At 55.3% G+C, this 25904-nt stretch overlaps 2 protein-coding genes across 2 annotated transcripts in view; one reads left to right on the plus strand and one right to left on the minus strand.

Moving 5' to 3' along the window:
* Window positions 1-736: 736 nt before the first annotated feature.
* On the minus strand, window positions 737-3992 carry mrps21 (mitochondrial ribosomal protein S21). Its single transcript, XM_043684101.2, has 2 exons — window positions 3883-3992; window positions 737-1123 (listed from the first exon to the last, which is right to left on the minus strand). Exons 1-2 carry the CDS (start codon window positions 3963-3965, stop codon window positions 943-945), a joined length of 264 nt encoding a protein of 87 aa, XP_043540036.1. The 5' UTR covers window positions 3966-3992; the 3' UTR covers window positions 737-942.
* A 6953-nt stretch (window positions 3993-10945) lies between these two features.
* LOC122544698 (carbonic anhydrase 14-like) overlaps window positions 10946-25904 on the plus strand; it is a 31084-nt gene continuing 16125 nt past the window's right edge. The window contains exons 1-3 of the mRNA XM_087985110.1: window positions 10946-11400; window positions 22328-22348; window positions 24138-24317. Of these exons, the coding sequence (XP_087841236.1) occupies window positions 11187-11400; window positions 22328-22348; window positions 24138-24317 (415 nt within the window). The 5' untranslated portion in view covers window positions 10946-11186. The remainder of the gene's footprint in view (window positions 11401-22327; window positions 22349-24137; window positions 24318-25904) is intronic.

The raw sequence follows: 25904 nt of genomic DNA on the forward strand, positions 1-25904 counted from the left end.
CACACAACGCAGAAAAGGCCCTTTGGCCTATCGAGTCTGCACTGAGGGGGATGATTTACAAAGGATCTAAAGGCTAACTTTTTCACACAGAGGGTGGTGCGTGTATGGAATGAGCTGCCAGAGGAAGTGGTGGAGGCTGGTACAATGACAACATTTAAGAGGCATCTAGATGGGTGTATGAATAGGAAGAGTTTGGAGGGATATGGACAGGGTGCTGGCAAATGGGACGAGATTAATTTAGGATATCTGGTCAGCATGGACTAGTTGCACCAAAGGGTTTGTATCCGTGCTGTACAGCTCTATAACTTGCTAAAAACTAAATTGACTTGTAGTGTCCAGGGATGTGTGTGCTAGGTGGAATAGCCATGGGAAATGCAGGGTTACATGTTAGGGTACAGAGGTGGCTCTGGGTGGGATGCTTTTCAGACAGTCGGTATGGGTCAAGTGGCCTGCTTCCACACTGCAGGGATTCTGTGACTACTACAGCCTCGTCTACCTATCGGCCATCTTCAGGAAACTGTAGATGTCCACACCAAGGTTCCTCTACCCCTCAGTTTCACTCAGTCTTATGGAGTGATGTTAAAGGAGTGTCGAGAGATGGAGAGGGAGGTAAAATTTGAGGAATTGCAGAGCTGAGGGCCTCAAGCAGCTGAAGGCAAAGGCTGCAATGGCAAAGCACTAGGAATTGGGGAGCATGTGCTCAAGGGACCAGTAGAGACACTAGATTTATCAGAGATTGGCTCAGTTTTTTTTATTATTGAGAATGCCGGTCCCTCCACCCACACTGGGCTGCAGCACCTAATTAACAGCAAATTGACATAGTCACTGAACCAGAGTCCACTCGGTGACCCCTTTCTTCAAGATAGCCGCCAGTCAAAGACTTATCCAAAAGGGAGGGTCTCTCTCTCTCTCTTAAGTTATCCCACGGCACTGCGTGGACGACTAACAGCCCAGCCAAGGGTCCTGACGGTTCTTCTTCATCAGGAAGGTCAGCTTCCTGGCCATCTCCATGTTGTAGATGCGTCGGCAGGTCTCATAATTCTCTCTGATGCGTTTCCGGCAAGGCTTCTCATAGTAGCGTCGCCTCTTCGCTTCGTCAATGATCCCGTCTGTGGTTAGGATCCTAGGCAGAGAGGCAAGTGCAGGGGGAACAGTTAGCTTCCTCGCTGCTGCTATAAAAATCAAAAACCCCTCCACCCCCGAGTCACCCATCCACACCCTTTCACTCAGGTCCACACAGTTCACATGGACGTTCCAGTGAGTTTAGAGGAGATTTGTAGCTCAGGTTGAGGTTTTGGATGTAGGTTTGCTCACTGAGCTGGAAGGTTCATTTCCAAACGTTTCATTACCATACTAGGTAACATCTTCAGCGAGCAAACCTACATCCGGACGTTCCAGTGCTTGCACTGAGGGAGCGGGCACTGTCGGAGGGTCAGTGCTGAGGGAGTGGGCACTGTCGGAGGGTCAGCGCTGAGGGGGCGGGGACTGTCGGAGGGTCAGTGCTGAGGGAGCGGACACTGTCGGAGGGTCAGCGCTGAGGGAGCGGGCACTGTCGGAGGGTCAGTGCTGAGGGAGCGGGCGCTGTCGGAGGGTCAGTGCTGAGGGAGAGGGTGCTGTCAGAGGGTCAGTGCTGAGGGAGTGGGTGCTGTCAGAGGGTCAGTGCTGAGGGAGCGGACACTGTCGGAGGGTCAGCGCTGAGGGAGCAGGCACTGTTGGAGGGTTGGCGCCGAGGGAGCGGGGACTGTCGGAGGGTCAGCGCTGAGGGAGCAGGCACTGTTGAAGGGTTATCGCTGGGGGAGCAGGTGCTGTCAGTGTGTCAGTGCTGAGGGAACACCGCGAAGCTATAGTTCCGTCTTTTACAAACTGTTAAACTGAAGTTCTGTCTCCCTCTCAAGTCTCCCTCCCACTCCACAGCCAATACTGTAAGAAGACTGGGGTAAGTGGACAGGGATTTGGGGAGTGGAGCAATGTTGGGTTGGAGTGGAGGAGAACATTATTCTCTCTCTGGCATCATGGCCCAATATTTATCTCTCAACTAATGTCACTAAAAACAGACAAACTAGCTCATTATCCCATTGCTATTTGTGCAAGCTTGCTATGTGCAAATCAGCCACTGCATTTTCTATGGAAAAGCAGTGACTACAATTCAAAGTATTTCATGGGCTGACTTGACATAGCGGCCTCCCAAACTAGAGAAACACAAATCATTTTTCTTTATACAGTGAGGTTGTAAAGGCAGACACATGGGTGATTCAAGGACTGCAGTTGACAATTTTAAAAGTTAGAGGTCTCCCATTCAAGCTGGAGATGAGGAGGCATTTCTTCTCTCGCAAGTTGATGGATTTGTTTTGTCTGAAACAGCAGTGGGGGCTGTGTCATTGCACAGATTTGAGGAATGGTTAGGTAGATTTTTGACTGGGTTGGGGGGGGGGGGGGGGGGGGAGAGGAATAACCAAAGAACTGTAGATGCTGAAAATCAGAAACGAAAACAGAAAATGCTGGAAAACCTCAGCAGGTCTGGCAATATCTGTGGATAGAATGTAGGGTTAACATTTTGGATCCAGACTCCTCTGAAAAGGAGTCACTGGACCCGAAACATTGATTCTGCTTTCTGAGCACAGATGCTACCAGTTTTTCCTGCAATCTCTGATTTTGTTTTTAATTAAGGGAGTCAGGGGTTATTGGGGAGAGGAAAGTGGGAGGTGAGGGAACGAGAGAACAGGCTCAAGAGGCCTATTCCTGCTTCCTATGATCACTAATAGCAAAATAAACATGAGAAAGAGCGAGAGAGTGAGTAAATGTTGATGTACAACATGGAAAACAGCCAAATACACGGGTTTGGTCTGTACACGGAGCAACATTCATGTGCCTTAAGCCATCACCAACGGCTCATGACAGTGAGCATCCAGTGAAAAGTTGACTGCGACGTAAATTCAAACTGTTGGCAAGCCAGCATCTGACGGAGCTTATTTACCCGGTTCAGTGAGACACAAGTCACCAACAATCAAGAAACGAGACAGACAGCAAACACTGAAATCTCAGGCAGCACTAGTCTTCGGCGAGGGAATCAGTGTGTGGTGTAGGAGGAGAAATGTCTGCACACAGAGATAATGCACAAGTGGCCAGAATTGGATGGATGCAGAGATTTGGGGGGAGGGGAGAGGTGACAGAGATAGGGAGGGGGTGTAGGGGATGGAGGGGGTGACAGAGATAGGGAGGGGGGGTAGGGGGCTGGAGGAGGTGACAGAGATAGGGAGGGGGGGTAGGGGATGGAGGGGGTGACAGAGATAGGGAGGGGGTGTAGGGACTGGAGGGGGTGACAGAGATAGGGAGGGGGTGTAGGGGCTGGAGGGGGTGACAGAGATAGGGAGGGGGTGTAGGGGCTGGAGGGGGTGACAGAGATAGGGAGGGGGGGTAGGGGGCTGGAGGAGGTGACAGAGATAGGGAGGGGGGGTAGGGGCTGGAGGGGGTGACAGAGATAGGGAGGGGGTGTAGGGGGCTGGAGGGGGTGACAGAGATAGGGAGGGGGTGTAGGGGCTGGAGGGGGGGGAACAGAGATAGGGAGGGGGTTTAGGGGCTGGAGGGGGTGACAGAGATAGGGAGGGGGTGTAGGGGCTGGAGGGGGTGACAGAGATAGGGAGGGGGGGGTAGGGGGCTGGAGGAGGTGACAGAGATAGGGAGGGGGTGTAGGGGCTGGAGGGGGTGACAGAGATAGGGAGGGGGTTTAGGGGCTGGAGGGGGTGACAGAGATAGGGAGGGGGTGTAGGGGGACACACACAGAGGAACACACCAGTTGTGTGACGCCCCCGTGGCGGAATAGCTCCTTTCCCTCTTCCCCCCCCCCCCGGTTACTTCCTACCCCACAGGGGAACCCGCCCTCACCGGGTCAGGGTCCTGTAAGCCGCATCCACGTCGCCGCCCTGAACCATCACCGTCCGCGCCACGAAGCGAGCGTGAGCCGCCATCTTCGGGGGGGAGGGAACCCGACCGGAAGTCGTGGCGGGGGACGGGCCAATGGGACGGACCGTTGACATTTAATGGCGCCCTGCCAAACCGCTCCCCCCGCGCCCTGGCAACCCCGATCCCCGCGCGGAGGTTCCGCGTCCCAATAAGTTCCTTCTCCACTAACCACTGCTCCATGGGACAACTTGTTCCATTTAAGTGTGCACCCAAAATTGTGTTTGCATGCTCATTTATCTCCATTTCGTTAATTTATTTGGAAGCATGTTTACAAGGAAAATGATTCAGCGTCTGGAGACTGGGATTCCAAATCACTTTTTTCTCCTCTCATTTTGATTTTCCTTTTCTGCCCAATCCCAGAATGAAATAACCACTTAAACTTACATCTTGTACTCCTCAAAGTTGAGCTCCCAATTATTTCTGATGCTTTTCCACTGTCAGAAAATAAGAATGAGGCTATTCGGCCCCTCGAGGCTATCAGCATAGGGCCCCCAAGAGGTGGTTGTGGAGGCGGAACAGGCTTGAGAATTGAGAAGCGTATGGATGGGATAGGCATGGAGGGATATGGTCGAAATGGAGGCAAATGGGACCAGACTAACTGTGATAACTGGATGGCATGGACAGGTTGGGCTGAAGGGCCTGCTGTTGACCTCCATGACTCTGTGCTCATGGCCTCAACCCCACATTCCAGTCTGTCCACTCCCCATCACCTCCATCAGAAATCTAACTCAGCCTCGAATATACCCAGTGACCCAGTGGGAGCACTGCACTGTCGGAGAGTCAGCACTGCACTGTCGAGAGCCAGTGCTGAGGGAGCGGGCACTGTCGGAGGGTCAGTGCTGAGGGAGCGGGCACTGTCGGAGGGTCAGTGCTGAGGGAGCGGGCGCTGTCAGAGGGTCAGTGCTGCGGGAGCGGGCACTGTCGAAGAGTCAATGCTGAGGGAGTGGGCACTGTCGGTGGGTCAGTGCTGAGGGAGCGGGCACTGTCGAAGGGTCACTGCTGAGGGAGTGGGCACTGTCAGAGGGTCAGTGCTGAGGGAGCGGCCACTGTCGAAGGATCAATGCTGAGGGAGCAGGCACTGTCGAAGGGTCAATGCTGAGGGAGAGGGCATTGTCGGGGAGTCAGTGCTGAGAGAGTGGGAACTGTCAGAGGGTCAGTGTGCGGGCGTGGTGCAATGTTGGAGGATCAGCGCTAATGGAGTGCCGCACTGTCGAGAGTCAGTACTGAGGGAGCAGGCACTGTCGAAGGGTCATTGCTGAAAAGTTGGGCACTGTTGGAGGGTCAATGTTGAGGGAGTTCCACACTGTCAGAAGGTCAGCATTTGGATGAGTTGAGTCCGAGACTCTGTTGTCCCTGATATCCTCGATCAACATTTTCCTGTCAATAGACATCAGTTGATCCAGTCACAACCATTGCTTGTGGGATCTTGCTGTGTATGAGCTGCCTGCCACGTGACAGTGATGGCTACCCTTTGACTAAGTACTTGACGTGGCTATAAAGGATTTTGGGAAGTCATTAAAGGGAACGCTGACTTCCCTGGGACTTGTCCTGGCTTCCCTTGGAAACCAGACAATTCACTCAATCTCAGGAGAGACAGAGTGCGGTCCCATCCATGCCTTGGCCTACACAGCCCTGTCATTCATTCACCCACTCCATCTCAGACAGGTGTGTGTGTGTGTGACTCACAACTCAGTCATTCACAGGTTAACCCACACACTCACAGACCAATCGTCACCAACCAAAGTCGAGCAGCAACAGTCAGACTAGACTCTAAATGAACACCCATCCTTGAGGCCTGGCCTTGGTCTCTCTCCCACCCCTCAAGCCCTTCGAATTTCCGGTGCCTCTTGCAGGCCGAGTGGTAATCCTCTAGGGGAACTATCAATGCACTGTGGGAGGGGGGCACCATTACTGGGTCACATTCTGTCCTCCAGGCCTAACTCAAGGGTTATGGGGATGCCATTTAGCATAACATTTGGAAAGGTAACTAGCGGTATTACTACCCTGGAGAGGAGAGCATTAAACAAGGGGGCATCAGGAGGTGGCAGGGAGGAGGTGTAGGGGCTGGAGGAGGGGACAGAGATAGGGAGGGGGTGTAGGGGGCTGGAGAGGGTGACAGAGATAGGGAGGGGGTGTAGGGGCTGGAGGAGGGGACAGAGATAGGGAGGGGGTGTAGGGGGCTGGAGAGGGTGACAGAGATAGGGAGGGGGTGTAGGGGCTGGAGGAGGGGACAGAGATAGGGAGGGGGTGTAGGGGGCTGGAGAGGGTGACAGAGATAGGGAGGGGGTGTAGGGGCTGGAGGAGGGGACAGAGATAGGGAGGGGGTGTAGGGGGCTGGAGAGGGTGACAGAGATAGGGAGGGGGTGTAGGGGCTGGAGGAGGGGACAGAGATAGGGAGGGGGTGTAGGGGCTGGAGGAGGTGTCAGAGATAGGGAGGGGGTGTAGGGGCTGGAGGAGGGGACAGAGATAGGGAGGAGCTGTAGGGGCTGGAGGAGGGGACAGAGATAGGGAGGGGGTGTAGGGGCTGGAGAGGGTGACAGAGATAGGGAGGGGGTGTAGGGGCTAGAGTAGGGGACAGAGATAGGGAGGGGGTGTAGGGGCTGGAGGAGGGGACAGAGATAGGGAGGGGGTGTAGGGGGCTGGAGAGGGTGACAGAGATAGGGAGGGGGTGTAGGGGCTGGAGGGGGTGACAGAGATAGGGAGGGGGTGTAGGGGCTGGAGGAGGTGATAGAGATAGGGAGGAGCTGTAGGGGCTGGAGGAGGGGACAGAGATAGGGAGGGGGTGTAGGGGCTGGAGAGGGTGACAGAGATAGGGAGGGGGTGTAGGGGCTAGAGTAGGGGACAGAGATAGGGAGGGGGTGTAGGGGCTGGAGGAGGTGTCAGAGATAGAGAAGGGTGTAGGAGCTGGAGGAGGTGACAGAGATAGGGAGAAGCTGTAGGGGCTGGAGGAGGTGACAGAGATAGGAAGGGGGTGTAGGGGCTAGAGTAGGGGACAGAGATAGGGAGGGGGTGTAGGGGCTGGAGGAGGTGTCAGAGATAGGGAAGGGTGTAGGAGCTGGAGGAGGTGACAGAGATAGGGAGAGGCTGGAGGGGCTGGAGGAGGTGACAGATAGGGAGGGGGTGTAGGGGCTGGAGGAGGTGATAGAGATAGGGAGGGGGTGTAGGGGCTGGAGGGGGTGACAGGGATAGGGAAGGGGTGTAGGAGCTGGAGGAGGTGACGGAGATAGGGAAGGAGTTGGGGTCCATAGACAGATGGAAAGAGGTGTTCGTGTAGGTTAGCAGCCAATGAGGTGAATGAGACCCCGTGTGGGGGTGGGAGCAGAGCAGATGGGGGGATGGGGTTGGATGAACTCAGCTACCAGGAGAACGCTGCTGTTGGTGAAGACTGGGGAGCATCAAACACTTAGAAGGCCCAAACAGAGCGTGCATAGTTGCCTCGGCCAAGAGCCCCCTAACCCACGCCCCCTCACCAACACCGTGACCCCCCCCACCCACCCACCACACACACACACACACACACACAACAGGAAAACCAGAGGAGGAAACAGCAGGGGGTGGTGGGCCAAGGTTCACCTGAATTCCCTCATCCCAGGGCAAAATCCCTCTCTCAACGCCAAATACAAACCCAGAATTAATGTGGGATCCTGCTGTGCTCAAAACATTCCCTGGGCTTTCTGGCAAAGCCCCATTTTTATTGAATTCATTCACTTCCATCCAGACTGTTAAGAGCATTAGCGCAAAGCCTTCTCTGTGAAACGCGTTTTAAGACTCCGAAATATTTTAATTGCAAGCACGCAGCAGAGTCTGGCCAGTGAGTGACCGAGCCAAGGCACAGCGGGAACGTACATTTAACTAGCACCTCTGCCCACACCGATACGACTACCCCCCCCAACCCCCCCAGAGTTAACCAGCCAGCGAAGTACAATTCTGAAGTGCAGCCCCCATTGAAATATTGGGAATACAGGACTCCTTCCTCAAAGCAAGCCCTCACACATTCAGAAGTGATATCACAAGGCATATTCACGTGTTTTCAATTATGTTCTTTGAGGATTCTCAGGTGAGGATATTGGCGTAGGATCCACTTCACCCCTCTCTGTGTCGTGAGATCACAAACTGAAAGGACAGGACAGACTACTATTTGTTTTCTATGCAAGAAAACAGCACTTCTGACAGTGCGGCGCTCCCTCAGTACTGACCCTCCGACAGTGCGGCGCTACTTCAGTACTTACCCACTGACAGTGCAGCGCTCTCTCAATACTGATCCTCCGACAGTGCCCACTCCCTCAGTACTGACCCTCCGACAGTGCGGCCCTCCCTCAGTACTGACCCTCCGACAGTGCAGCGCTCCCTCAGTACTGACCCACTGACAGTGCGGCACTCCCTCAGTACTGACCCTCTGACAGTGCGGCACTCCCTCAGCACTGACCCTCCAACAATGCGGTGCTCCCTCAGCACTGACCCTCCGACAGTGCGGCACTCCCTCAGCACTGACCCTCCGACAGTGCGGCACTCCCTCAGCACTGACCCTCCGACAGTGCGGCACTCCCTCAGCACTGACCCTCCGACAGTGCGGCGCTCCCTCAGCACTTACCCTCCAACAATGCGCCGCTCCCTCAGCACTGACCCTCCAACAGTGCGGACCTCCCTCAGCACTGACCTTCCCACAGTGTAGCACTCCCTCAGCACTGACCCTCCAACAATGCACCGCTCCCTCAGCACTGACCCACTGACAGTGCGGTGCTCCCTCAGCACTGACCCTCTGACAGTGCAGCACTCCCTCAGTACTGACCCGCTGACAGTGCGGCGCTCTCTCAGCACTGACCCTCCAACAATGCAGAGCTCCCTCAGCACTGACCCACTGACAGTGCGGCACTCCCTCAGTACTGACCCTACAACAATGCAGAGCTCCCTCAGCACTGACCCACTGACAGTGTGGCACTCCCTCAGCACTGACCCTCCGACAGTGCAGCACTCCCTCAGCACTGACCCTCCCACAGTGCAGCGCTCCCTCAGTACTGACCCTCCGACAGTGCGGCGCTCCCTCAGCACTGACCCTCCAACAATGCGGTGCTCCCTCAGCACTGACCCACTGACAGTGCAGCACTCCCTCAGCACTGACCTTCCGAAAGTGCAGCACTCCCTCAGCACTGACCCTCCAACAATGTGGGACACCCTCAGCCCTGACCCTCCGACAGTGCGGCACTCCCTCAGCACTGACCCACTGACAGTGTGGCGCTCCCTCAGTACTGACCCTCCAACAATGCGGCACTCCCTCAGTACTGACCCTCCCACAGTGCAGCACTCCCTCAGCACTGACCCACTGACAGTGCGGCGTTCTCTCAGTACTGACCCTCCAACAGTGCAGCGCTCCCTCAGTACTGACCCTCTGACAATGCGGCACTCCCTCAGTACTGACCCCCCCACAGTGTGGCACTCCCTCAGCACTGACCCACTGACAGTGCAGTGCTCCCTCAGCACTGACCCTCCGACAGTGCGGCACTCCCTCAGCACTGACCCTCCAACAGTGCGGCGCTCCCCCAGCACTGACCCTACAACAATGCGGCGCTCCCTCAGCACTGACCCTCCGACAGTGCGGCACTCCCTCAGCACTGACCCTCCGACAGTGTGGCACTCCCTCAGTACTGACCCTCCAACAATGCGGTGCTCCCTCAGCACTGACCCACTGACAGTGCAGCACTCCCTCAGCACTGACCTTCCGAAAGTGCAGCACTCCCTCAGCACTGACCCTCCAACAATGTGGGACACCCTCAGCACTGACCCTCCGACAGTGCGGCACTCCCTCAGCACTGACCCTCCGTCAGTGTGGCGCTCCCTCAGTACTGACCCTCCAACAATGCGGCACTCCCTCAGTACTGACCCTCCCACAGTGCAGCACTCCCTCAGCACTGACCCCCCCACAGTGTTGCACTCCCTCAGCACTGACCCTCTGACAGTGCAGCGCTCCCTCAGTACTGACCCTCTGACAGTGCGGTGCTCCCTCAGCACTGACCCACTGACAGTGCAGCGCTCCCTCAGCACTGACCCTCCGACAGTGCGGCGCTCCCTCAGCAATGACCCACTGACAGTGCAGTGCTCCCTCAGCACTGACCCTCTGACAGTGCGGCACTCCCTCAGCACTGACCCTACAACAATGCGGCGCTCCCTCAGCACTGACCCTCCGACAGTGCAGCACTCACTCAGCACTGACCCTCTGACAGTGCGGCACTCCCTCAGCACTGACCCTCCCACAGTGCGACACTCCCTCAGTACTGACCCTCCCACAGTGTGGCACTCCCTCAGCACTGAACCTCCGACAGTGCAGCGCTCCGTCAGTACTGACCCTCTGACAGTGCGGCGCTCCCTCAGCACTGACCCTCCAACAATGCGGTGCTCCCTCAGCACTGACCCACTGACAGTGCAGCACTCCCTCAGCACTGACCTTTCGAAAGTGCAGCACTCCCTCAGCACTGACCCTCCAACAATGTGGGACAGCCTCAGCACTGACCCTCCGACAGTGCGGCACTCCCTCAGCACTGACCCTCCGACAGTGTGGCGCTCCCTCAGTACTGACCCTCCAACAATGCGGCACTCCCTCATACTGACCCTCCCACAGTGCAGCACTCCCTCAGCACTGACCCACTGACAGTGCGGCGCTCCCTCAGTACTGACCCTCCAACAGTGCGGCGCTCCCTCAGTACTGACCCTCCAACAGAGCGGCGCTCCCTCAGTACTGACCCTCCGACAGTGCGGCACTCCCTCAGCACTGACCCACTGACAGTGCGGCATTCCCTCAGTACTGACCCTCCATAGTGCCCACTCCCTCAGCACTGACCCACTGACAGTGCGGTGCTCCCTCAGTACTGACCCTCCGAAGTGCCTACTCCCTCAGCACTGACCCACTGACAGTGCAGCGCTCCCTCAGCACTGACCCACTGACAGTGCCTGCTCCCTCAGCCCTGAACCTCTGACAGTGCCCGTTCCCTCAGCCCTGAAACTCCAACAGTGCCCGCTTCCTCAGTAACCTCCTGACTGCCGCAGTCAGCTTGAATCAGGGGGGTCTCTAACAGAGCTGCCTCTGTGTGAGATTCTCGTTTAAAACCGAAATCCATTGAGCAGCGGACGAGGGAGGACAGGTTCAGCAAGGTATGGTCTTCATAGGCAGCAGAAGCAACTTCCACCTTAACCAGGGCTGCTCCACCTTAACATGGTTGGATTAGCAAGTGGGCATGGTTCTGGAAAGAGGCTTGAAATCCAGTTGGAGCTGGCAAATCCTCAGTATCTCCTCGGCAAGCTGTAATCTCTGCAAACGTTCAGGTTCTCTCTCAGTTTGGGGCACCAGTCAACTTCCAGAAGGGATGGAGTCGGCTGTCAGAGCGTTAGGAGTCTGGAGTTTGTTTCTGTGGCTCGGAGGACGTTTTCAGACCATTGCAGAGAGTGGAGGTGAGGCTCAGTCCTGTCCCTGGTAATGGAGACACTTGATTAACCCTCTGACAAAGTCTGGAGAGGCATCTCCCCTCTCACACTCCAGACCCTTCCAGCTCTGAATACTGACTCCATCCAGCCTGCCTCTCGCTCCGGGTCAAACCATCTTCCAGATAAGACACAGCAGATAAAGAGTAGCAAATTCTGCTCCCACAGCGCTGACTCTCCGACAGTGCCCACTCCCTCAGCACTGACCCTCTGATAGTGCCCACTTCCTCAGCACTGACCCTCTGACAGTGCGGCACTCCCTCAGTACTGACCCTCCAACAGTGCGGTGCTCCCTCAGTACTGACCCTCCAACAGTGCGGTGCTCCCTCAGTACTGACCCTCCAACAGTGCGGCACTCCCTCAGCACTGACCCACTGACAGTGCGGCATTCCCTCAGTACTGACCCTCCATAGTGCGGCACTCCCTCAGCACTGACCCACTGACAGTGCGGTGCTCCCTCAGTACTGACCCTCCGAAGTGCCCACTCCCTCCGCACTGACCGTGCAGCGCTCCCTCAGCACTGACCCTCCAACACTGCGGCCCTCCCTCAGCCCTGAACCTCTGACAGTGCCCGCTCCCTCAGCACTGACCTTCTGATAGTGCCCATTCCCTCAGCGCTGACCCTCCGACAGTGCGGTGCTCCGTCAGCACTGACCCAACGACAGCGCCCGCTCCCTCAGCACTGACCCTCTAACATCGCCCACTCCCTCAGCACTGACTCTCCAACAGTGCCCACTCCCTCAGCACTGACCCTCTGATAGTGTCTGCTCCCACAGTGCTGACCCTCTGACAGCACTCGCTCCCTCAGCACTGACAGTCCAACAGTGCCCACTCCCTCAGCACTCACCCTCAGCACTCACCCTCTGACAGTGCCCACTCCCTCAGCACTCACCCTCAGCACTCACCCTCTTACAGCACCCGCTCCCACAGCGCTGACCGTCTGACAGTGCCCGCTCCCTCAGCGCTGACCTTCCAACAGTGCCCGCTCCCTCAGCAGTGACCCTCCGACAGTGCCCGCTCCCTCAGCGCTGACCCTCCAACAGTGCCTACTCCCTCAGCACTGACCCTCCAGCTGTGCCCGCTCCCTCAGCACTGGCCTTTCAACAGTGCCCGCTCCCTCAGCACTGACTCTCTGACAGTGCCCGCTCCCTCAGCACTGACCCTCTGACAGCTCCCGCTCCCTCAGCGCTGACCCTCCGACAGTGCCCGCTCCCTCAGCGCTGACCCTCTGACAGTGCCCGCTCCCTCAGCACTGACCCTCTGACCTTGCCCGCTCCCTCAGCACTGACCCTCTGACAGTGCCCACTCCCTCAGCACTGACCCTCTGACAGCACCCACTCCCTCAGCACTGACCCTCTGACAGCACCCACTCCCTCAGCGCTGACCCTCCGACAGGGCCCGGTCCCTCAGCGCTGACCCTCCGATGGTGCCCACTCCACAAATCTCCAAGAATGCTGCACACATGAGGATCTGCGGACTGGGAATCCAGTCAATAAGGACTCTTGGCCGAAACTGTCAAACCAAATGCTCCTTTCTTTTCTCCTTTGGCACCCATCAAACCGGTCAGTCAGGTCACACTCCGAGTGAAATGGCTGACCATGAAATCTCGTGTGATGAGGGCTTAGGGGTAACTTGGCTCATGCTGCACTCCCTCAGCTCCCATTCCTTTCAGTAGTGCTAGCTGTGGGCTCCCTCCCCAACCCCCTTCTGGCAAATGGCTATTCGCCTGTGGGTGGCATCACTACCAATCCCACTCCTTCACCCTACGGTCACCCACTCAGTAGCAGAGGCAAACATACTATGATTTCCCTCACCCTCCTCCAACACTGTTACCCAGAAGCCCCTTTTTGTTTTATGCAATAACTAAAAATGTCTGTGTGTGTGTATGACTCTGTGTGTGTGTGTGTGTATGACTGTGAGTGTATGTGTGTGTATGACTGTGTGTGTGTGTGTATGTATGACTGTGTGTGTGTGTATGACTCTGTGTGTGTGTGTGTATGACTGTGAGTGTGTGTGTGTGTATGACTGTGTGTGTGTGTATGTATGACTGTGTGTGTATGACTGTGAGTGTGTGTGTGTGTATGACTGTGTGTGTGTGTGCGCATGAGTGTGTTTATGGGTGTGTGTGTCTGTGAGGGTGTGTATATCTTTGTGTAGGTGTGAATGTGTGTGGATGTGAGAGTGTTTACAAATGAATGTGTGTGTGTGTCTATGTGGGAGTGTGTGTATGTTTGTGTCTAAGTGTGTGTGTCTGTGTGTGTGTGACAGGGCGTCTGTGAGTGTGTCTCTGAGTGTGTGAGAGAGAGTGTGTGTGTGTGTTTATATATCTGTGTGTGAGTGTGAGAATGTGTGTGTGACAGTACGTGTCTATGAGTGTATATGAGTGTGTGTGAGAGAGTGTGTGTGTGTGTTTATATATCTGTGTGTGAGTGTGAGAATGTGTGTGTGACAGTGCGTCTGTGAGTGTGTCTCTGAGTGTATATGAGTGTGTGTGAGAGTGCGTGTCTGTGTGTTTATATATCTGTGTGTGAGTGTGAGAATGTGTGTGACAGTACGTGTCTCTGAATGTATATGAGTGTGTGTGAGAGAGTGTGTGTGTGTGTGTTTATATATCTGTGTGTGAGTGTGAGAATGTGTGTGTGACAGTGCGCCTGTGAGTGTGTCTCTGAGTGTATATGAGTGTGTGTGAGAGAGTGTGTGTTTATATATCTGTGTGTGAGTGTGAGAATGTGTGTGTGACAGTGTGTCTGTGAGTGTGTCTCTGAGTGTATATGAGTGTGTGTGAGAGAGTGTGTATGTGTGTATATATCTGTGTGTGAGTGTGAGAATGTGTGTGTGACAGTGCGTCTGTGAGTGTGTCTCTGAGTGTATATGAGTGTGTGTGAGAGAGTGTATCTGTGTGTGAGTGTGAGAATGTGTGTGTGACAGTGCGTCTGTGAGTGTGTCTCTGAGTGTATATGAGTGTGTGTGAGAGAGTGTGTATGTGTGTGTTTATATATCTGTGTGTGAGTGTGAGAATGTGTGTGACAGTACGTGTCTTTGAGTGTATATAAGTGTGTGTGTGAGAGAGTGTGTATGTGTGTGTTTATATATCTGTGTGTGAGTGTGAGAATGTGTGTGTGACAGTACGTGTCTCTGAGTGTATATGAGTGTGTGTGAGAGAGTGTGTGTGTGTGTTTATATATCTGTGTGTGAGTGTGAGAATGTCTGTGTGACAGTGCGTCTGTGAGTGTGTCTCTGAGTGTATATGAGTGTGTGTGAGAGAGTGTGTGTGTTTATATATCTGTGTGTGAGTGTGAGAACATGTGTGTGACAGTGCGTCTGTGAGTGTGTCTCTGAGTGTATATGAGTGTGTGAGAGTGTGTGTGTGTGTTTATATATCTGTGTGTGAGTGTGAGAATGTGTGTGTGACAGTACGTGTCTCTGAGTGTATATGAGTGTGTGTGAGAGAGTGTGTATGTGTGTGTTTATATATCTGTGTGTGAGTGTGAGAATGTGTGTGACAGTACGTGCCTCTGAGTGTATATGAGTGTGTGTGAGAGAGTGTGTGTTTAAATATCTGTGTGTGAGTGTGAGAATGTGTGTGACAGTACGTGTCTCTGAGTGTATATGAGTGTGTGTGAGAGAGTGTGTATGTGTGTGTTTATATATCTGTGTGTGAGTGTGAGAATGTGTGTGACAGTACGTGTCTCTGAGTGTATATGAGTGTGTGTGAGAGAGTGTGTGTTTATATATCTGTGTGTGTGTGTGAGAACGTGTGTGACAGTGCGTGTCTCTGAGTGTAGATGAGTGTGTGAGAGAGTGTGGGTATGTGTGTGAGTGTATGTGTGTGTGTTTATATGTCTATGTGTGAGTGTGTATCTATGTGAGAATGTGTGTGTGACAGTGAGCGTGCGTGTGTCTAGTTTTATCTTCTAAACAAAACAGTTGTCAGTGACGCCGTATATAACTGGAAACTTTCCCAGTGAGCTAAATGCTGTCGCCTAGTCCGTTCCTGTAGAGAGTTAATCTTCAAACTGTTGCTCCCTTCAGGCATGTTATTATGAGGTCCCTATCTAAAAGCTCCTGTTCTCCTGTTTCATCGGCTACTGCGCTCACCCAGACACCTTCCTGACAGATTAACCAGCTCTGACTTCGCGGGTAGCTACTAATGCAGCGTGTTGAGTTCAGGATCAGATTCCAACCTCACATCCAGGTTCAGACTCCAAACACCAGGGCTGAGGGAGGGGGCACATTCAGAGGGTCAGCGCTGAGGGAGGGGGCACATTCAGAGGGTCAGCGCTGAGGGAGTGGGCAATGTGCGAAGGTCAGCGCTGAGGGATCAGGCACTGTTGGAGGGTCAGTGCTGAGGGAGTGGGCAACGTGGGAGGGTCGGCGCTGAGGGATCAGGCACTGTCGGAGGGTCAGCACTGAGGGATTGGGCACTGTCGGAGGGTCAGTGCTGAAGGAGTGGGCACTATTGAAGGGTCAGTGCTGAGGGATCGGACGCTATCGGAGGGTCAGCACTGAGGGATTGGGCACTGTCGGAGGGTCAGTGCTGAGGGAGTGGGCACTGTTGGACGGTCCATGCTGAGGGAGTGGGCACTGTCAGAGGGTCAGTGCTGAGGGAGTGGGTACTGTCAGAGGGTCAATGCTGAGGGAGTGCCGCACTGTTGGAGGGTCAGTGCTGAGGACGTGGGCACTATCAGAGGGTCAGTGCTGAGGGAGTGTGCACTGTCGGACAGTCAATGCTGAGGGAGTGCCGCACTGTCGGACAGTCAGCGCTGAGGGAGTGCCGCACTGTCAGAGGGTCAGTACTGAGGGAGTGCCGCACTGTCGGAGGGTCAGTGCTGAGGGAGTGCCGCACTGTCAGAGGGTCAGTGCTGAGGGCGTGGGCACTATCAGAGGGTCAGTGCTGAGGGAGTGTGCACTGTCGGACAGTCAGCACTGAGGGAGAGCCGCACTGGCAGAGGGTCAGTACTGAGGGAGTGCCGCACTGTCGGAGGGTCAGTGCTGAGGGAGTGCCGCACTGTCAGAGGGTCAGTGGTGAGGGCGTGGGCACTATCAGAGGGTCAGTGCTGAGGGAGTGTGCACTCTCGGACAGTCAGCGCTGAGGGAGTGCCGCACTGTCGGACAGTCAGCGCTGAGGGAGTGCCGCACTGTCGGAGGATCAGTGCTGAGGGAGTGCCGCACTGTCAGAGGGTCAGTGCTGAGGGCGTGGGCACTATCAGAGGGTCAGTGCTGAGGGAGTGTGCACTGTCGGACAGTCAGCGCTGAGGGAGAGCCGCACTGTCGGAGGGTCAGTGCTGAGGGAGAGCCGCACTGTCGGAGGGTCAGTGCTGAGGGAGTGCCACACTGTCGGAGGGTCAGTGCTGAGGGAGTGCCGCACTGTCGGAGGGTCAGTGCTGAGGGAGTGGGCACTGTTGGACACACCACATTTCAGTGTAAGTTCTGAAACTGGCAGGCGATAAGAAAAAAATCACATGGAGAAGTTCATAGAGATAGGGAGGGATATAGGGGCTGGAGGAGGGGACAGAGAGGGAGGGGGTGTAGTGGCTGGGGGGGTGACAGAGATAGGGAGGGGGTGTAGGGGTTGGGAGGGGGTGACAGAGATAGGGAGGGGGTGTATGGGGCTGGAAGAGGGAGACAGAGATGTGGAGGGGTTGTAGAGGTTGGAGGGGGTGGCAGAGAGAGGGAGCAGGTGTAGGGGCTGTAGAAGGTGACAGAGATAGGGAGGGGGTTTAGGGGGCTGGAGGAGGGGACAGAGATAGGGAGGGGGTGTAGGAGCTGGAGGGGTGACAGAGATAGGGAGGGGTGTCGGGGACTGGAAAGGGGTGACAGAGATAGGGAGGGGGTATAGGGGCTGGAAGGGGTGACAGAGATAGGGAGGGGGTGTAGGGGGCTGGAGGGGGTGACAGAGATAGGGAGGGGATGTAGGGGACTGGAGGGGGTGAAAGAGATAGGGAGGGGGTCTAGGGGGCTGGAGGAGGTGACAGAAATAGAGAGGGAGTGTAGGGTGACAGAGATAGGGAGGGGATGTAGGGGGCTGGAAGAGTGTGATAAAGATAGGCAGGTGGTGTAGGTGCTAGAGGGGTGAAAGAGATAGGGAGAGGGTGTAGGGTGCTGGAGGGGTTGACAGAGATAGGGAGGGGGTGTAGGTGCTAGAGGGGTTGACAGAGATAGGAAGCGAGTGTAGGGGGCTGGAGGAGGGGACAGAGATCTGGGAGGGTGTGTCGGGGGTGTTACAGAGATAGGGAAGGGGTGTAGGGGCTCTAAGATGGGACAGATATATTTCCACAACAGGATGGTGATTGGCTGGGTGGGGGATCTTGCAGGTTCTGCCCTTTCGGGGCAACAGGTCCCAGGTTTGGTAGGTGATTTGGAGGATGTGCAAATGAGATTAGTTTAGAATGACATCATGGTCAGCATGGACGTGGTGGGCTGAAGGGCCTGTTCCTGTGCTATACTGTTCAATGTTCTGTGTAACATGGACATACCAGGAAGAGAAGCGTCTGTGGAACAGGCATGTCAGACTCAAAAATATTTCCAGGGAGGCAATGACCTTGTGGTATTATCGCTGGGTCGTTAATCCAGGGAGACAGATAATGTTCTGAGGACTCAGGTTGAATTCCATAATGATGACCACAAAGTGATTGTCGGGGAAAAGCCCTCCTGGCTCACTGAAATCCTTTAGGGAAGGAAACCGCCATCCTTACCTGGCCTGGCCTACACGTGACTCCAGACCCAAAGCAACAGAGGTTGACTCTTAACTGCCCTCTGACATGGGCAATAAATGCTGGCCTCGCTAGCGATGCCCATGAATAAATTTTTAGTAGATGCTCCACAGATGCTGTTTTTCATATAAGGTGTAGAGGTTCTGGGACAAGATCTGTGCGGGCCGTTATCGCCATTGCAGGCCTGATGAACCTCATGGCCTGTTTCTGTTTCTCAGTCACTCCAAAAGTTTCCGATGTCTAATCTTCTCTCTCTTCCTGTACAGGTATCCATTGGACGTACGGATGTAAATCCTTTCCAAGCAATATTTGCACCCAAATTATTCTTTCTTCCGCCTTCCAGCAGCATTCTCTTTGACTGAAGAAAGAACCAGAAACATTGACTCATTTTTCAGACAGTGTTTATATATCTGTGTGTGAGTGTGAGAATGTGTGTGTGACAGTACGTGTCTCTGAGTGTATATGAGTGTGTGTGAGAGAGTGTGTGTGTGTGTTTATATATCTGTGTGTGAGTGTGAGAATGTGTGTGACAGTACGTGTCTCTGAGTGTATATGAGTGTGTGTGAGAGAGTGTGTATGTGTGTGTTTATATATCTGTGTGTGAGTGTGAGAATGTGTGTTTGACAGTGCGTCTGTGAGTGTGTCTCTGAGTGTATATGAGTGTATGTGAGGGAGAGTGTGTGTGTTTATATATCTGTGTGTGAGAATGTGTGTGTGTGAGACAGTGCGTGTCTCTGAGTGTATATGAGTGTGTGTGAGAGTGTGTGTGTTATATATCTGTGCGTGAGTGTGAGAACATGTGTGTGACAGTGCGTCTGTGAGTGTGTCTCTGAGTGTATATGAGTGTGTGAGAGAGTGTGTGTGTGTGTGTTTATATATCTGTGTGTGAGTGTGAGAATGTGTGTGTGACAGTACGTGTCTCTGAGTGTATATGAGTGTATGTGAGAGAGTGTGTGTGTTTATATATCTGTGTGAGTGTGAGAACATGTGTGTGACAGTGCGTCTGTGAGTGTGTCTCTGAGTGTGTGAGAGAGTGTGTGTGTGTGTGTTTATATATCTGTGTGTGAGTGTGAGAATGTGTGTGTGACAGTGCGTGTCTCTGAGTGTATATGAGTGTGTGTGTGTGTGTGTGTGAGAGAGTGTGGGTATGTGTGTGAGTGTATGTGTGTGTGTTTATATGTCTATGTGTGAGTGTGTATCTATGTGAGAATGTGTGTGTGACAGTGAGCGTGTGTGTGTCTAGTTTTATCTTCTAAACAAAACAGTTGTCAGTGACGCCGTATATAACTGGAAACTTTCCCAGTGAGCTAAATGCTGTCGCCTAGTCCGTTCCTGTAGAGAGTTAATCTTCAAACTGTTGCTCCCTTCAGGCATGTTATTATGAGGTCCCTATCTAAAAGCTCCTGTTCTCCTGTTTCATCGGCTACTGCGCTCACCCAGACACCTTCCTGACAGATTAACCAGCTCTGACTTCGCGGGTAGCTACTAATGCAGCGTGTTGAGTTCAGGATCAGATTCCAACCTCACATCCAGGTTCAGACTCCAAACACCAGGGCTGAGGGAGGGGGCACATTCAGAGGGTCAGCGCTGAGGGAGGGGGCACATTCAGAGGGTCAGCGCTGAGGGAGTGGGCAATGTGCGAAGGTCAGCGCTGAGGGATCAGACACTGTTGGAGGGTCAGTGCTGAGGGAGTGGGCAACGTGGGAGGGTCGGCGCTGAGGGATCAGGCACTGTCGGAGGGTCAGCACTGAGGGATTGGGCACTGTCGGAGGGTCAGTGCTGAGGGAGTGTCACACTGTCAGAGGGTCAGTGCTGAGGGAGCGGGCGCAGTCGGAGGGTCAGTGCTGAGGGAGTGGGCACTGTTGGATGGTCCGTGCTGAGGGAGTGGGCACTGTCAGAGGGTCAGTGCTGAGGGAGTGGGTACTGTCAGAGGGTCAATGCTGAGGGAGTGCCGCACTGTCGGAGGGTCAGTGCTGAGGGCGTGGGCACTATCAGAGGGTCAGTGCTGAGGGAGTGGGCACAGTCGGACAGTCAGCGCTGAGGGAGTGCCGCACTGTCGAAGGGTCAGTGCTGAGGGAGTGTGCACTGTCGGACAGTCAGCGCTGAGGGAGTGCCGCACTGTCGGAGGGTCAGTGCTGAGGGAGTGTGCACTGTCGGATAGTCAGTGCTGAGGGAGTGTGCACTGTCGGACAGTCAGATCTGACAGAGAGCCGCACTGTCGGAGGGTCAGTGCTGAGGGCGTGGGCACTATCAGAGGGTCAGTGCTGAGGGAGTGTGCACTGTCGGACAGTCAGCGCTGAGGGAGAGCCGCACTGTCGGAGGGTCAGCGCTGAGGGAGTGTGCACTGTCGGACAGTCAGCGCTGAGGGAGAGCCGCACTGTCGGAGGGTCAGCGCTGAGGGAGAGCCGCACTGTCGGAGGGTCAGTGCTGAGGGAGTGCCGCACTGTCGGAGGGTCAGTGCTGAGGGAGTGCCGCACTGTCGGAGGGTCAGCGCTGAGGGAGAGCCGCACTGTCGGAGGGTCAGTGCTGAGGGAGTCCCGCACTGTCGGAGGGTCAGTGCTGAGGGAGTGCCGAACTGTCGGAGGGTCAGTGCTGAGGGAGTGCCGAACTGTCGGAGGGTCAGTGCTGAGGGAGTGCCGCACTGTCGGAGGGTCAGTGCTGAGGGAGTCCCGCACTGTCGGAGGGTCAGTGCTGAGGGAGTGCCGAACTGTCGGAGGGTCAGTGCTGAGGGAGTGGGCACTGTTGGACACACCACATTTCAGTGTAAGTTCTGAAACTGGCAGGCGATAAGAAAAAAATCACATGGAGACGTTCATAGAGATAGGGAGGGATATAGGGGCTGGAGGAGGGGACAGAGATAGTGAGGGATATAGGGGCTGGAGGAGGGGACAGAGATAGTGAGGGATATAGGGGCTGGAGGAGGGGACAGAGATAGTGAGGGATATAGGGGCTGGAGGAGGGGACAGAGATAGTGAGGGATATAGGGGCTGGAGGAGGGGACAGAGATAGTGAGGGATATAGGGGCTGGAGGAGGGGACAGAGATAGTGAGGGATATAGGGGCTGGAGGAGGGGACAGAGATAGTGAGGGATATAGGGGCTGGAGGGGGTGACAGAGATAGGGAGGGGGTGTAGGTGCCGGAGGGGGTGACAGAGATAGGGAGGGGGTGTAGGGGACTGGAGGGGGTGAAAGAGATAGGGAGGGGGTCTAAGGGGCTGGAGGAGGTGACAGAGATAGAGAGGGAGTGTAGGGTGACAGAGATAGGGAGGGGATGTAGGGGGCTGGAAGGGTGTGATAAAGATAGGCAGGGGGTGTAGGTGCCAGAGGAGTGAAAGAGATAGGGAGGGGGTGTAGGGTGCTGGAGGGGTTGACAGAGATAGGAAGGGAGTGTAGGGGGCTGGAGGAGGGGACAGAGATCTGGGAGGGTGTGTCGGGGGTGTTACAGAGATAGGGAAGGGGTGTAGGGGCTCTAAGATGGGACAGATATATTTCCACAACCGGATGGTGATTGGCTGGGTGGGGGATCTTGCAGGTTCTGCCCTTTCGGGGCAACAGGTCCCAGGTTTGGTAGGTGATTTGGAGGATGTGCAAATGAGATTAGTTTAGAATGACATCATGGTCAGCATAGACGTGGTGGGCTGAAGGGCCTGTTCCTGTGCTATACTGTTCAATGTTCTGTGTAACATGGACATACCAGGAAGAGAAGCGTCTGTGGAACAGGCATGTCAGACTCAAAAATATTTCCAGGGAGGCAATGACCTTGTGGTATTATCGCTGGGTCGTTAATCCAGGGAGACAGATAATGTTCTGAGGACTCAGGTTGAATTCCATAATGATGACCACAAAGTGATTGCCTCCTGGCTCACTGAAATCCTTTAGGGAAGGAAACCGCCATCCTTACCTGGCCTGGCCTACACGTGACTCCAGACCCAAAGCAACAGAGGTTGACTCTTAACTGCCCTCTGACATGGGCAATAAATGCTGGCCTCGCTAGCGATGCCCATGAATAAATTTTTAGTAGATGCTCCACAGATGCTGTTTTTCATATAAGGTGTAGAGGTTCTGGGACAAGATCTGTGCGGGCCGTTATCGCCATTGCAGGCCTGATGAGCCTCATGGCCTGTTTCTGTTTCTCAGTCACTCCAAAAGTTTCCGATGTCTAATCTTCTCTCTCTTCCTGTACAGGTATCCATTGGACGTACGAAGGTAAATCCTTTCCAAACAATATTTGCACCCAAATTATTCTTTCTTCCACCTTCCAGCAGCATTCTATTTGACTGAGAAAGAACCAGAAACAGTGAATCATTTTTCAGACAGTGTCTGAAATCTTCAGTCAGTCACACTCACCCTGGATCACAATTTTATCCTCACTTTACTCTGGATCTAAACCCCTGTCCTGGGAGTGTTTGATGGGGTCAGTGTAGGGGGAGCTTTACTCTGCATCTAACCCTGTGCAGTCCCTGTCTTGGGGGTGTTTGAAGTGACATGTAAGATGTTACAAAGATAGGGAAGGGGAGAGGGGCTGGAGGGGGTGACAGAGAAAGGGAGGGGGTGTAAGGGACTGGAGGGGGTGACAGAGATAGGGAGGGGGTGTAGGGGACTGGAGGGGGTGACAGAGATAGGGAGGGGGTGTAAGGGACTGGAGGGGGTGACAGAGATAGGGAGGGGGTGTAGGGGGGTGGAGGAGGTGACAGAGATAGGGAGGGGGAGGGGGCTGGAGGAGGTGACAGAGATAGGGAGGGGGAGGGGGCTGGAGGAGGTGACAGAGATAGGAGCGGGTGTAGGGGCTGGTGGGAGTGACTGAGACAGGGAGGGGATATAGGGGATGGAGGTGGTAACAGAGATAGGGAAGGGGTGTAAGGGCTGGAGGAGGGGACAGAGATAGGGAGGGGGTCTAGGGGCTGGAGGGGGTGACAGAGATAGGGAGAGGATGTAGGGGGCTGGAGGGGATGACAGAGATAGGGAGGGGGCTGGAGGGGGTGACAGAGATAGGAAGGGAGTGGAGGGGGCTAGTGGGGGTGACAGAGATAGGGAGGGGGTCTAGGGGCTGGAGGGGTGACAGAGATAGGGAGAGGATGTAGGGGGCTGGAGGGGATGACAGAGATAGGGAGGGGGCTGGAGGGGGTGACAGAGATAGGGAGGGAGTGTAGGGGGCTGGAGGGGGTGACAGAGAGAGGGAGGGGTGTAGGAGGCTGGAGGAGGTGACAGAGATAAGGAGGGGGGCAGGGGCTGGAGGAGGTGACAGAGAGAGGAAGGGGATGTAGGGTGCTGGAAGGGGTGACAGAGATAGGGAGGGGGTGTAGGGGGCTGGTGGGGGTGACAGAGATAGGGAGGGGGTGTAGGGGCTTGAGGGGGTGACAGGGATAGGGAGGGGGTGTAGGGGACTGGAGAGGTTGACAGAGATAGGGAGGGTGTGTAGGGGGCTGGAGGGGGTGATAGAGAGAGGGAGGGGGTGTAGCGGGCTGGAGGGGTTGACAGAGATAGGGAGTGGGTGTAGGGTGCTGGAGGGGGAGACAGAGATAGGGAGGGGGTGAAGGGGGTGACAGAGATAGGGAGAGGGTGTAGCAGGGTAGGGGGGTGACAGAGATAGGGCGGGGGTGTAGGGGCTGGTGGGTGTGACAGAGATAGGGAGGGTGTGTAGGGGCTGGAGGGTGTGACAGAGATAGGGAGGGGGTGTAGGGGACTGGAGGGCGTGACAGGGATAGGGAGGGGGTGTAGGGGGCTGGAGGGTGGGACAGAGATAGGGAGGGGGTGTAGGGGACTGGAGGGCGTGACAGGGATAGGGAAGGGGTGTAGGGGCTGGAGGGTGGGACAGAGATAGGGAGGGGGTGTAGGGGACTGGAGGGCGTGACAGGGATAGGGAAGGGGTGTAGGGGCTGGAGGGTGGGACAGAGATAGGGAGGGGGTGTAGGGGGCTGGAGGGTGTGACAGGGATAGGGAGGGGGTGTTGTGACTAAACGTTCTGTTGATATTTGCTTTGTCCATTTGAATGCAGGCTCCTTGGGACAAGGGGAGTGGAAAACGGAATATGTACATTGTGGGGAGCGACTTCAATCTCCTATTGATATCGAGACTGACGTTGTCACCTTTGACCCCTCCCTGACACCAGTCCTGTTAAAGGGATACAGCAAACCAGACAGAGAAGAGTTCACCCTCTCCAACAATGGCCACACTGGTAAGGACAGGTATGCAGTTTGAGAATGAGGTTGGCATGGACACGTTGGGCCGAAGGGCCTGTGTGTCTGCGCTGTGTGTTTCTATGGCTGTGTCGGGGGCAGCTTTCAAAATCACTCGCATTTATCACACGTTCACTTGGTAAGGAGGTGGGAGCAGAGTGGGAATGTCCCTGGGCCAGTCCTCCAGAGGCCCCAGCCCCAACTCAGGCTCATGTTCTGGGGCCACGGGTTCAAATCCCACCAGGGCCTCCTGTGACCTTTCAACTCAACCAATGGGAATCTGGGATTGGAAGCTCATGTCGGTACTGAGCATCAGCGACTGTCCCAGAATGCAAAGGTGTAGGGGGCTGGAGGGGGTGATAGAGGTAGGGAGGGGGTGTAGAGGCTGGAGGGGGTGACAGAGATAGGGAGGGGGTGTAGGGGGCTGGAGGGGGTGACAGAGATAGGGAGAGGGTGTAGGGGCTGGAGGGGGTGACAGAGATAGGGAGGGGGTGTAGGGGGCTGGAGGGGGTGACAGAGATAGGGAGGGGGTGTAGGGGCTGGAGGAGGCGACAGAGATAGGGAGGGGCTGGAGGGGGCTGGAGGGGGTGACAGAGATAGGGAGGGGGTGTAGGGGGCTGGAGGGGGTGACAGAGATAGGGAGAGGGTGTAGGGGCTGGAGGGGGTGACAGAGATAGGGAGGGGGTGTAGGGGCTGGAGGGGGTGACAGAGATAGGGAGGGGGTGTAGGGGGCTGGAGGGGGTGACAGAGATAGGGAGGGGGTGTAGGGACTGGAGGGGGTGACAGAGATAGGGAGAGGGTGTAGGGGCTGGAGGAGGTGACAGAGATAGGGAGGGGGTGTAGGGGCTGGAGGGGGTGACAGAGATAGGGAGGGGGTGTAGGGGGCTGGAGGGGGTGACAGAGATAGGGAGGGGGTGTAGGGGGCTGGAGGGGGTGACAGAGATATGGAGGGGGTGTAGGGGGCTGGAGGGGGTGACAGAGATAGGGAGGGGCTGGAGGGGGTGACAGAGATAGGGAGGGGGTGTAGGGGGCTGTGAGACAGCAGCCTTCTGAAAGGAAGTAGCAGATTGGGCAGTGATTGGCCGTGGCAGCTGATCTGATGCGAGGGAACACCTTTCTCTCTCAGGGAGTGGTTCGAGTGGGGAATGGTCTGGCTGGAAGCCTCATGGAGTCAGCTTCAATGCCAACATTGTGGAGGGCATTGGATAAGACTGAACTCGAGCAGCTCGACACAGTCCAGGGACAAAGCAGCCCCTCCCCCCCCTCAATTGGCACCCACAAACACCCCCCTTCCCTCCACAGCAGGGTGTCCCCTCTAAAAGGCCCACTGCAGTGAGGCTCCTTAGACATCACCTTCCCAAACCCCGTCACCTCTACCCCCTGGAGGGACAAGGGCAGCAGCTACATGGGGAACACCAGTCCCTGCAAGTTCCCCTCTGTCCCCAAACATTGTCCCGACTTGAAAATATATCGGCTGTTCCTTCAGGGTCCACATCCTGGTACTCAGTCCCTCAGGAGTCCCCTGTGGGTCTACCTACAGCAGTTCAGGAAGACATCACTTTCACAAGGGAGACAAATGTTCGCCA

This window comes from Chiloscyllium plagiosum, unplaced genomic scaffold, assembly GCF_037043375.1.
Source record: "Chiloscyllium plagiosum isolate Xiang-an unplaced genomic scaffold, Cpla_swu_hap1 HiC_scaffold_50, whole genome shotgun sequence".
Lineage (NCBI taxonomy): Eukaryota > Metazoa > Chordata > Chondrichthyes > Orectolobiformes > Hemiscylliidae > Chiloscyllium > Chiloscyllium plagiosum.

What these genes read in the sequence shown, in the direction of transcription:
- mrps21 (XM_043684101.2), bottom strand. Translation starts at nt 3,965, where the DNA reads ATGGCGGCTCACGCTCGCTTCGTGGCGCGGACGGTGATGGTTCAGGGC. An exon ending in GCTTACAGGACCCTGACCCG is followed by an intron (nt 1,124 to 3,882) that starts GTGAGGGCGGGT and finishes CTCTCTGCCTAG; the next exon opens with GATCCTAACCACAGACGGGA.